Genomic DNA, 12,587 nt, shown 5'->3' with positions numbered 1-12,587 from the left:
CCTCTTGTATACCAGGCGAGGTAGTCAACATCTCCTAGCCACCCAGAGGGTGAAGGCGCAGCCCTGCAAGTGCCCGCTCACACCAACTTACGCGATCCAAGGCAGTGCCGGATTAAGCTCGTGCGGGGCCTGTGGCAAATGTTATAAAGGGGCCCTAGATATTAAAAAAACACGTAAATATTAAAACACACACATTTTTTACTTGCATAGTAAAGTAATTGTATTTTTTTTATTTGCTATACGGCCGGATGATACGACAAATCGCTAACCGTAAACACCCGGTGGTTCGTAAAAGTCAAAGGCAGTATAGTACTATAGTAATAGAGCAAGTGCAGAATCACTGAAACCGGAATTAATAGCTTGAAAGCATTTAGCGCGGGGCCCTTGAAAGTGCGGGGCCCGTAGTTGCTACTACACGTGTAGTAGCAGCTACTACTACACGTGTAGTAGTAGCTGCTACTACACATGTAGTAGCAGCTACTACTACATGTGTAATAGCTGCTACTACAGTGCGGGGCCCGTAGCTACACGTGTAGTGGCTGCTACTACACGTGTAGTGGCTGCTACTACACGTGTAGTGGCTGCTACTACACGTGTAGTGGCTGCTACTACACGTGTAGTGGCTGCTACTACACGTGTAGTGGCTGCTACTACACGTGTAGTGGCTGCTACTACACGTGTAGTGGCTGCTACTACACGTGTAGTGGCTGCTACTACACGTGTAGTGGCTGCTACTACACGTGTAGTGGCTGCTACTACACGTGTAGTGGCTGCTACTACACGTGTAGTGGCTGCTACTACACGTGTAGTGGCTGCTACTACACGTGTAGTGGCTGCTACTACACGTGTAGTGGCTGCTACTACACGTGTAGTGGCTGCTACTACACGTGTAGTGGCTGTACGTGCCTATGGGATCTGGCAGGGTTGTCCTTTGTGGGGGGCCCGGGTCAAATCATACTGTGTCCCCCCCCCCCCCCAAAGCGCGGGGCCCGGGGCAGTCGCCCCGATTCGCTGTACCCCTAGGGATGGCTCTGGGCTCTAACCTGGTTATACAAGTATCTTGTTCGTTCCCTCGCATTTCCGAATATTAACATTCACACGGAGGAAGGCATTGTTCCTGAATTCCAACGAGGTCTTAACGCGCAGTGTTGACGGTGGCGCGTGAAAAACAATAACGTTTACTTGTTAATAGGATCCCGTAAAAGGCTGCAACAAAAGTTGCTTTTTCGTGTTCATCTCCGCTGCACAGAAGGAGTCTTTAGCCTTGCAACGGCCGGAGGTCAGAGGTCAGAGCAATGGCATGGCGTCACTGGAATAGTGGGTTCACACCGGGACAGGGGTCGACATTTGACCCGGTGGATTCAATCGCTGGGTTGTGGGTGGCGGCTATGCACGTAGCTTCAAAGTTGAGCCCACTCATTCACCTACTCACTCACTCACCTACCCACTCACCTACCCACTCACCCACTCGCTCAACCACCCACCCACTCACTCACCTACCCTCTCACCCACTCACTCACCCACTCACTCATTTATTCAGGTACTCACTCACTCACCTACTCACTCACTCACCTACCCACTCACCCACTCGCTCAACCACCCACCCACTCACTCACCCACTCAACCATTCACTCACCCACTCACTCACCCATTCACTCAGCTACTCACTCAGCTACTCACTCACCCACTCACTCACCCCACCCACCTACTCTTCCCACCCGGTTAAACAAAAGCAACTCGAAATATGAAGTGGTGGCGTGAGATCTTATCTCTCTCTCGCCTGGTGCGCAGTAGGTCCGTGGGTTCAATCCCGGACCCTGGCCATACTGGAGTGCACGTGTTCTCTCTCCTCCCGTGGCGGTAACGTTTTGATTTTTGTTCGTTCTTGGGTACTAAGTGTTATTTTTTAATTGATTATGCCTCAAAAGTACAGAAAGTGGCTATTATTATACCCCACAAACTTTGCTTTTGAGTTGTGCGCCTTTTGTCGTCTTCTGGCGTCTTCTGGTCCAACACCATGTGAGACGAGGCTCTAAAGAAAGCTGTCTCGGGTGTGGACCAATCAATTTCAAGGACAGTGCCACATACATTATCAGAGTTGTTATTTTTTTGTTTGCGTTCCGACCGCAGGTATTGTGGTCAATGTAAACATGACTCCTTGTAAAAAAAGGGGTCAGTTTTGTTGCCAGATAAAAGGGTAAAAAAACAATTATCATATATGGGCAGTGTTGAGTCTGTGGGCAGTATTAAGTCTATGGGAAGTGTTAATCATATGGGCAGTGTTAAATCGATGGTGCAGCGTTAAGTCTATGGGCAGTGCCAATTATATGGGCAGTTTTGAGTATATGGGCAGTGTTGAGTCTGTGGGCAGTATTAAGTCTATGGGAAGTGTTAATTATATGGGCAGTGTTAAATCGATGGTGCAGCGTTAAGTCTATGGGCAGTGCCAATTATATGGGCAGTGTTGAGTATATGGGCAGTGTTGAGTCTGTGGGCAGTATTAAGTCTATGGGAAGTGTTAATCATAAGGGCAGTGTTAAATCGATGGTGCAGCGTTAAGTCTATGGGCAGTGCCAATTATATGGGCAGTGTTGAGTATATGGGCAGTGTTGAGTCTGTGGGCAGTATTAAGTCTATGGGAAGTGTTAATCATATGGGCAGTGTTAAATCGATGGTGCAGTGTTAAGTCTATGGGCACCTCCGATTAGCAGGAAAGGCTGCGTACGGTGTGAAAGAAGTTCAACACACATCGCATAAGTGTTGCGCAGTGTTGAGAGTCTCTGGGCAAAGTTTAGATTATTCTGTTGATACTAAACATTCCCACGTGTGATGATGATGATGATATCAGGCACTGCGATGATGAGCTGGCTATATCGACCTTGCGTGGTGAGGTCGCCTCTGAACAATTTTCTCATAATCGTTCAGCGGTCTTTACTTGGTACATATTCAAGTTTTGTATTATTGGTTCTTTCGGTAAAGGCACGTAGAAGGGAAATAATATAAAATTAAACGTAATAAAATAAAATTCTCACGACGTTTCGGCCACAACGCAAGCAGCCGTCCTCAGGTGAAGAACAGAGATAATTGTATTTTTATTACGTTAGATTTTTTTAATTGTTTTATTATTTCCCTTCTACGTGGTGGTGACTTTACCGAAAGAACCAAGAATATGAATCCCTGCAGTCACGAAAGCTTTAAATCGAAATTCAAGTTTGGTTCGTAGTTTTAGTTCAGCATATCCGTGGGCTGAGCCGTCCACAAAGGAGGTGGGTGGGGTGCGGGACACGGGGAAAATTCCACCCCCCCCCCCCCCATAGTGCGGGGCCTGGGGCGGTCGCTCCGACTTTCCGTACCCTAGGGATGGCTCTGGCCGCGGGAGCATAGTTCAGTACAACGGATGCAATTGATACACAGCCCTCTGTAGCTGCTGCTGCTACAGGCAGCTGCATTAGCTGCAGCAGGTGCTGCATCCGCTGCTGCAGGTGCTGCATCCGCTGCTACAGCTGCCGCAGCTGATGCATCCGCTGCCACAGCTGCTACAGTAGTAGCAGCTGCAGCAGCATAAGCTGTAGCAGCAGCAGCTGCTGATGCTGCTGATGCATCCGCTACCACAGCTGATACAGCTGCTAAAAACGTCGGCCCCGCAGCTGCAGAGGCAACAGCAGTAGCAGTGGCAACAGCAGTAACAGCAGTAGCAGTAACAGCAGTAGCAGTGGCAACATTAGTAGCAGCGGTAGCAGTAGCAGCGGCAACAGCAGTAACAGCAGTAGCAGTGGTAACAGCAGTGGCAACAGTAACAGTGGCAACAGCAGTAGCAGTGGCAACAGCAGTAACAGCAGTAGCAGTGGCAACAGCAGCAGTAGCAGTGGTAACAGCAGTGGCAACAGTAACAGTGGCAACAGCAGTAGCAGCGGCAACAGCAGTAACAGCAGTAGCAGTGGCAACAGCGGTAACAGCAGAGGCAACAGCAGTAACAGAGACAGCAGCAGTAGCAGCGGCAACAGCAGTAGCAGTGGTAACAGCAGTGGCAACAGCAGTAGCAGTGGCAACAGCAGTAGCAGTGGCAACAGCAGCAGCGGTAACAGCAGAGGCAACAGCAGTAACAGAGACAGCAGCAGTAGCAGCGGCAACAGCAGCAGTAGCAGTGGTAACAGCAGCAGTAACAGTGGTAACAGTTGCAACAGCAGTAGCAGTGGCAACAGCAGTAGTAACAGCAGTAGCAGCAGTAGTAACAGCAGTAGCAGCAGTAACCCGGTGACGCACGACGGTCGGCTAGGCTCAATAAAGCAGCCGGGGGCAAAGTACTGCTGACTGTACACACACAGCACTGTACACTGTACACACACGGCACTGTACACTGTACACAGCACTGTATACTGTACACACAACACTGTACGTCCAAATGAATTCCAAATGAATTCTAAAGACGTGACCAGATCGGGCGCATTCCGGGCGACTTGGGTCATCGTCGGCTGAACACTCCTAGCAGGCGATTTAAATATAATTGTCTGAAATGTGTTGGTGAAGTGAATGGCACGAGGAAGGATTGCGGTGATTGTTGCGGTGGATGGCGAGGCGTGGGTACCTCGCCACGCCTCGCCGATCGCGTGGATATTTTTAAGACGCAGACACACGTCCACCCACCACATACACCATCACCATCATCACACACCATCACCATCATCACACACCACACCATACACATCATCACCACAGATACACCACACACACGTCCACCCACCACATACACCATCACCACACATCACCACCATCACACACATTACCACCATCACACATTACCAGCATCACACACGTCCACCCACCACATACACCATCACCACACACACCACCATCACACATACACCACACTCACCACCACACACACGTCCACCCACCACATACACCATCACACACATTACCACCATCACACACATTACCACCATCACACACGTCCACCCACCACATACACCCACCACATACACCATCACACACACGTCCACCCACCACATACACCACCACCACCACCACACATCCACCACCACCACACATACACCACACACACCACCACACACACGTCCACCCACCACATCCACCATCACCACACACACCACCAACACACATACACCACACACATCACCACCACACGCACACGTCCACCCACCACATACACCACCACCACACATCCACCACCACCACACATACACCACACACACCACCACACACACGTCCACCCACCACATCCACCATCACCACACACACCACCAACATACATACACCACACACATCACCACCACACGCACACGTCCACCCACCACATACACCACCACCACACATCCACCACCACCACACATATACCACACACACCACCACACACACGTCCACCCACCACATCCACCATCACCACACACACCACCAACACACATACACCACACACATCACCACCACACGCACACGTCCACCCACCACATACACCATCACCACACACACCACCATCACACACACCACCATCACACACCATACACACCACATACACCATCACCACACACACCACCATCACACACGTCCACCCACCACATACACCATCACCACACATCCACCACCACCACACATACACCACACACACCACCACACACACGTCCACCCACCACATCCACCATCACCACACACCACCACCACACATACACCACACACATCACCACACATACACCACACACACCACCATCACACACGTCCACCACACACACCACCATCACACACGTCCACCCACCACATCCACCATCACCACACACCCACCATCACACACATCACCACCACACATCCACCACCACCACACACAACACCATCACACACGTCCACCACCACCACCACACATACACCACACACACCACCACACATCCACCACACTCCCAACCACATCCACCATCACCACACACACCACCACACACACGTCCACCCACCACATCCACCATCACCACACACACCACCATCACACACCACCACACACACCACCACCACCAACACACACACCACCAACACACACACCACACACACCACCACCACACATCCACCATCACCACACACACCACCATCACACACCATACACACCACCACCACACATACCATCACCAACACACACACCACACATCCACCACACTCACCACCACACACACGTCCACCACCACGTCCACAATCACAGACCACCACCATTACACATCATACACGCCACCACCACACACACCAACACCACACACCACCACCACACATCCACCACGCATACCACCACCACCAACACACACACACACCACATATCCACCACACTCACCACCATACTCACCACCACACACACGTCCACCACCACGTCCACAATCACACACCATCACACACCAGACAGACCACACCATACACACCACACACACATCAACCGCACACACCACCACCATCACACCATAAACAGCACACCATCCTACACACACACCTCACACCCTTACACAGACACACCACACAACACCATTACACACACCCCACAAACCGCCACACACACACACCCACCCCTACACAAACCCACACACACCCACCACCACCCCTACACACACCTACACACACCCACCCACCCCTACACACACACCCACCCCTACACACACACACCCACCACCACCCCTACACACACACCCACCACCACCCCTACACACACCCACACACACCCACCCCTACACACACCTCCACCCCTACATACACCCCCACACACCACCACCCCCAAACACTAGTACACTCACCACTAGTACACTCATCACTAGTACACTCACCACTAAGACACTCATCACTAGCACACTCGCCACTAGACTCACCACTAGTACACTCACTACTACACTCACTACTACACTCACCACTACACTCACTACTACACTCACCACTAGTACACTCACTACTACTACACTCACTACTACACTCACCACTAGTACACTCACTACTACACTCACCATTAGAACACTCACCACTAGTACACTCACCACCAGTACACTCACCACTACACTCACCACTATTACACACACTCACTACTACACTCACCACTACTACACTCATCACTAGTACACTCACTACTAGTACACACACCACTACTACACTCACCACTACTACACTCACTACTACACTCACCACTACACTCACCACTAGTACACTCATCACTACTACACTCACCACTACTACACTCACCACTAGTACACTCACCAATAGTACACTCACCACTAGTACACTCACCACTAGTACACACACCACTACTACACTCACCACTACTACTCTCACTACTACACTCACCACTTCACTCAACCACTAGTATACTCACCACTACTACACTCACCACTAGTACACTTATCACTACTACACTCACCACTACACTCACCACTACTACACTCACCACTACACTCACCACTAGTACACTCACCACTAGTACACTTACCACTACTACACTCACCACTACACTCACCACTAGACTCACCACCAGTACACTCACCACTAGTACACACAATCACTACTACACTCACCACTACGCTCACCACTACATACCTGTCAACCCCTTATCAGTGCGCTACCTTATTACAGACCAATTCCCGTGCCATTATAAATCTCAACGTTCATCCTACAAAGCGGCTCTGTTTGAGTCTATAGGTCTCTGTGTGAGTCTATGGGTCTCTGTGTGAGTCTATGGTTGTCTGTGTGAGTCTGTGGGTCTCTGTGTGAGTCTATGGGTCTCTGTGTGAGTCTGTAGGTCTATGTGTGAGTCTATGGGTCTCTGTGTGTGAGTCTGTGGGTCTCCGTGTGAGTCTGTGGGCCTCTGTGTGAGTCTATGGGTCTCTGTGTGAGTCTATAGGTCTCTGTGTGAGTCTATGGGTCTCTGTGTGAGTCTATGGGTGTCTGTGTGAGTCTGTGGGTCTCTGTGTGAGTCTATGGGTCTCTGTGTGAGTCTGTGGGTGTCTGTGTGAGTCTGTGGGTCTATGTGTGAGTCTATGGGTCTCTGTGTGTGAGTCTGTGGGTCTCCGTGTGAGTCTGTGGGTCTATGTGTGAGTCTATGGGTCTCTGTGTGTGAGTCTGTGGGTCTCCGTGTGAGTCTGTGGGTCTCTGTGTGAGTCTATGGGTCTCCGAACCTTATTGATCACCCCGTGCCATTATAAATCTCAACGTTCATCCTACAAAGGGTCTCTTTGAGTCTATAGGTCTCTGTGTGAGTCTATGGGTCTCTGTGTGAGTCTATGGGTGTCTGTGTGAGTCTATGGGTCTCCGTGTGAGTCTGTGGGTCTCTGTGTGAGTCTGTGGGTCTCTGTGCGAGTCTATGGGTCTCTGTGCGAGTCTATGGATGTCTGTGTGAGTCTATGGGTCTCTGTGTGTCTGTGGGTCTCTGTGTGAGTCTATGGATGTCTGTGTGAGTCTATGGGTCTCTGTGTGAGTCTATGGGTCTCTGTGTGAGTCTATGAGTCTCTGTGCGAGTCTATGGGTCTCTGTGTGAGTCTATGGGTCTCTGTGCGAGTCTGTGGGTCTCTGTGTGAGTCTATGGGTCTCTGTGTGAGTCTATGGGTCTCTGTGTGAGTCTATGGGTCTCTGTGTGAGTCTATGGGTCTCTGTGTGAGTCTATGGGTCTCTGTGTGAGTCTATGGGTCTCCGTGTGAGTCTATGGGTCTCTGTGTGAGTCTATGGATCTCTGTGTAAGTCTATGGGTCTCTGTGTGAGTCTATCGGTCTCTGTGTGAGTCTATGGAACTCTGTGTGAGTCTATGGGTCTCTGTGTGAGTCTATGGATCTCTGTGTGAGTCTGTGGGTCTCTGTGTAAGTCTGTGGATCTCTGTGTAAGTCTATGGGTCTCTGTGTGAGTCTATGGGTCTCTGTGTGAGTCTATGGATCTCTGTGTGAGTCTATGGATCTCTGTGTGAGTCTATGGGTCTCTGTGTGAGTCTATGGGTTTCTGTCTGAGTCTATGGGTCTCTGTATGAGTCTATGGGTCTCTGTGTGAGTCTATGGGTCTCTGTGTGAGTCTATGGGTCTCTGTGTGAGTCTATGGGTCTCTGTGTGAGTCTATGGATCTCTGTGTGAGTCTATGGGTCTCTGTGTGAGTCTATGGATCTCTGTGTGAGTCTATGGATCTCTGTGTGAGTCTATGGGTCTCTGTGTGAGTCTATGGATCTCTGTGTGAGTCTATGGGTCTCTGTGTGAGTCTATGGATCTCTGTGTGAGTCTATGGATCTCTGTGTGAGTCTATGGGTCTCTGTGTGAGTCTATGGGTCTCTGTGTGAATCTATGGATCTCTGTGTGAGTCTATGGGTCTCTGTGTGAGTCTATGGATCTCTGTGTGAGTCTATGGGTCTCTGTGTGAGTCTATGGGTCTCTGTGTGAGTCTATGGGTCTCTGTGTGAGTCTATGGGTCTCTGTGTGAGTCTATGGGTCTCTGTGTGAGTCTATGAGTCTCTGTGCGAGTCTATGGGTCTCTGTGTGAGTCTATGGATCTCTGTGTGAGTCTATGGGTCTCTGTGTGAGTCTAGGGGTCTCTGTGTGAGTCTATGGGTCTCTGTGTGAGTCTATGGGTCTCTGTGTGAGTCTATGGGTCTCTGTGTGAGTCTATGGGTCTCTGTGTGAGTCTATGGGTCTCTGTGTGAGTCTATGGGTCGCTGTGTGAGTCTATGGATCTCTGTGTGAGTCTATGGATCTCTGTGTGAGTCTATGGGTCTCTGTGTGAGTCTATGGGTCTCTGTGTGAGTCTATGGGTCTCTGTGTGAGTCTATGGGTCTCTCTACTCACACAGAGAACCATCGTTTGTTGCCCCCCCCCCGCACCTCCGATGAGCATGATTAGCTACGTACGGTGTGAAAGAAGTTCAACACCCATACGGTACATAGTAATAGTGTGCAGTGTGTTAATGGGTGTGTGTGGGGAGCGGTGGTGCCGCGGTTAGCGCGCTGCGCTACGAACCTGGCCACTCGAGTTCGATTCCTGCCCACGGCCAACACCCAGTGACGATTATCTGAACCGGTTCTGGGCCTCCCCTAGGTCGACTCAGCCTCAAACGAGCACCTGGTGCGGTGTGTTAAACATCGCCACTGGGGGAGACAAAGGCGGCCGGGCGTGGTTGTTGGCCACCCACCCCCTCGTGTGCCACAGTGGCAGCCTTCATAGGGGTCGTCCATAAATGACGTCACGCACCTATGGGTGTGGGGGGGGGTTTGAGAAATGTGACGTCACATCAAAATGCGCAACTTTAAATGAATACAGACAACACGTTCTACTTAATTAAATAGACTTTTTAATAAATGTTTTCTACAACATCAGAGTGCGGCGCCACATTAAATACGCAACTACAATGACAATAGTTTAAAGCGATTTGAAGCATGTTTTATATATATTTGGGGGGGGGCGGGGGCAGAGCTTTGTGACGTCATATTTAAGGGGGGGGGGGCTGAATTTTTGTGACGCCGTGTGACGAGGTTGGGGGGGGGGGTCAAAAATCGCCCAAAATCGCGTGACGTCATTTATGGACGACCCCATTGGCGCCACTGCTCGCGAGCAGCACTTGCCCCAGCAGTGTGTTAAGGCTACACGGGGAATAATCTTTGTCTGTGCTTTGTGTGTGTTTGTGTGAGACAGGTGAGCGATGGGAGACGACGTTAGGGATGCGCTCGAGAAGAGGAGGGAGATGAGCAGGCTGAGGAAAGAGGAGCTGAGGATGGAAACTGAGAGGTACACCTGCAGCTCGCCTACCCCCTCGCTCACCCCCTCGCCCACCCCCTCGCTCACCCCCTCGCCTACCCCCTCTGCTACATCCCTCCCCGCTCACCCCCTCGCCCACCCCCTCGCTCACCCCCTCGCCCACCCCCTCGCCTACCCCTCGCTCACCCCCTCGCTCACCTCGCCTACCCCCTCGCTCACCCCCTCGCCTCACCCCCTCGCCTACCCCCTCGCCTACCCCTCGCTCACCCCCTCGCTCACCTCCTCGCCTACCCCCTCTGCTACATCCCTCCCCGCTCACCCCCTCGCCTCACCCCCTCGCTCACCCCCTCGCTTACCCCCTCGCCCACCCCCTCGCCTACCCCCTCGCCCACCCCCTCGCCTACCCCCTCTGCTACATCCCTCCCCGCTCACCCCCTCGCCTACCCCCTCGCTCACCCCCTCGCCCACCCCCTCCTCGTCTCCTGCAACAGGTGGTCACTTTGCGACGCACCGAGTTTGCCTTAGCACAGCAACGACGATATTGTTGTTGTTGATTGTTTGGTGATGCCGATGTTGTTGTTGTTGATTGTTTGGTGATGCCGATGTTGTTGTTGTTGATTGTTTGGTGATGCCGATGTTGTTGTTGTTGTTGATTGTTGGCGATGCCGATGTTGTTGTTGTTGATTGTTTGGTGATGCCGATGTTGTTGTTGTTGATTGTTTGGTGATGCCGATGTTGTTGTTGTTGATTGTTGATGATGCCGATGTTGTTGTTGTTGATTGTTGGTGATGCCGATGTTGTTGTTGTTGGTTGTTTGGTGATGCCGATGTTGTTGTTGTTGATTGTTTGGTGATGCCGATGTTGTTGTTGTTGATTGTTGGTGATGCCGATGTTGTTGTTGATTGTTGGTGATGCCGATTTTGTTGTTGTTGATTGTTGGTGATGCCGATGTTGTTGTTGATTGTTGATGATGCCGATTTTGTTGTTGTTGATTGTTGGTGATGCCGATGTTGTTGTTATTGATTGTTGGTGATGCCGATGATGTTGTTTGTTTGTGATGCCGATGTTGTTGTTGATTGTTGGTGATGCCGATGTTGTTGGTAGTAGTTGGCTAATGATGGTGGTGGTGCTAGTGGAGACGATGATGATGGTGACAATAATAGTGGTGATGATGGTGCTATCGTAGTGATGGTGGTGATGGTGTGTATGTTGAACTTCTTTCGCACCGTACGTAGCCAACCGTGCTAATCTGGTTGGATGGTAGCAGTGGTGGTGATAACGACGACGACGACGATGGAGATGATGGTGATGATGATGTATGCATGTTGAACTTCTTTCGCACCGTACGTATCCAACCGTGCTAATCGGGGGGGGGGGGGGGGGGGGGTGCTAGCAGTGGTGGTGATAACGACGACGACGATGATGATGGTGGTGATGATGGTGATGATGATGGTGGTGATGATGATGGTGATGATGATGGTGATGATGATGGTGGTGATGATGGTGGTGATGATGGTGGTGATGATGATGATGGTGGTGATGATGATGGTGATGATGATGGTGGTGATGATGATGGTGATGATGATGGTGATGATGATGGTGATGATGATGGTGGTGATGATGATGATGGTGGTGATGATGGTGGTGATGATGATGGTGATGATGATGATGATGGTGGTGATGATGATGGTGGTGATGATGATGGTGGTGATGATGGTGGTGATGATGATGGTGATGATGATGGTGGTGATGATGGTGGTGATGATGATGGTGGTGATGATGGTGGTGATGATGATGGTGATGATGATGGTGGTGATGATGGTGGTGATGATGATGGTGATGATGATGGTGATGATGGTGGTGATGATGATGGTGATGATGATGGTGGTGATGATGATGATG

General features: G+C 50.8%; 1 protein-coding gene across 4 annotated transcripts in view; it reads left to right on the top strand.

Moving 5' to 3' along the window:
- The window catches only part of LOC116956471 (uncharacterized), a 142,710-nt gene that overhangs the window by 47,679 nt on the left and 82,444 nt on the right, over positions 1 to 12,587 (top strand). For all 4 annotated transcript variants that reach the window (XM_076054321.1, XM_076054320.1, XM_076054318.1 and 1 more), the window contains exon 2: positions 10,623 to 10,715. In XM_076054321.1, the coding sequence (XP_075910436.1) occupies positions 10,630 to 10,715 (86 nt within the window). In that variant the 5' untranslated portion in view covers positions 10,623 to 10,629. The remainder of the gene's footprint in view (positions 1 to 10,622; positions 10,716 to 12,587) is intronic.

This window comes from Petromyzon marinus, chromosome 65, assembly GCF_048934315.1.
Source record: "Petromyzon marinus isolate PM22_M1 ecotype Great Lakes invasive population chromosome 65, UKy_Petmar_22M1.pri1.0, whole genome shotgun sequence".
Lineage (NCBI taxonomy): Eukaryota > Metazoa > Chordata > Hyperoartia > Petromyzontiformes > Petromyzontidae > Petromyzon > Petromyzon marinus.
This window is presented reverse-complemented; position numbering and strand designations above follow the sequence as displayed.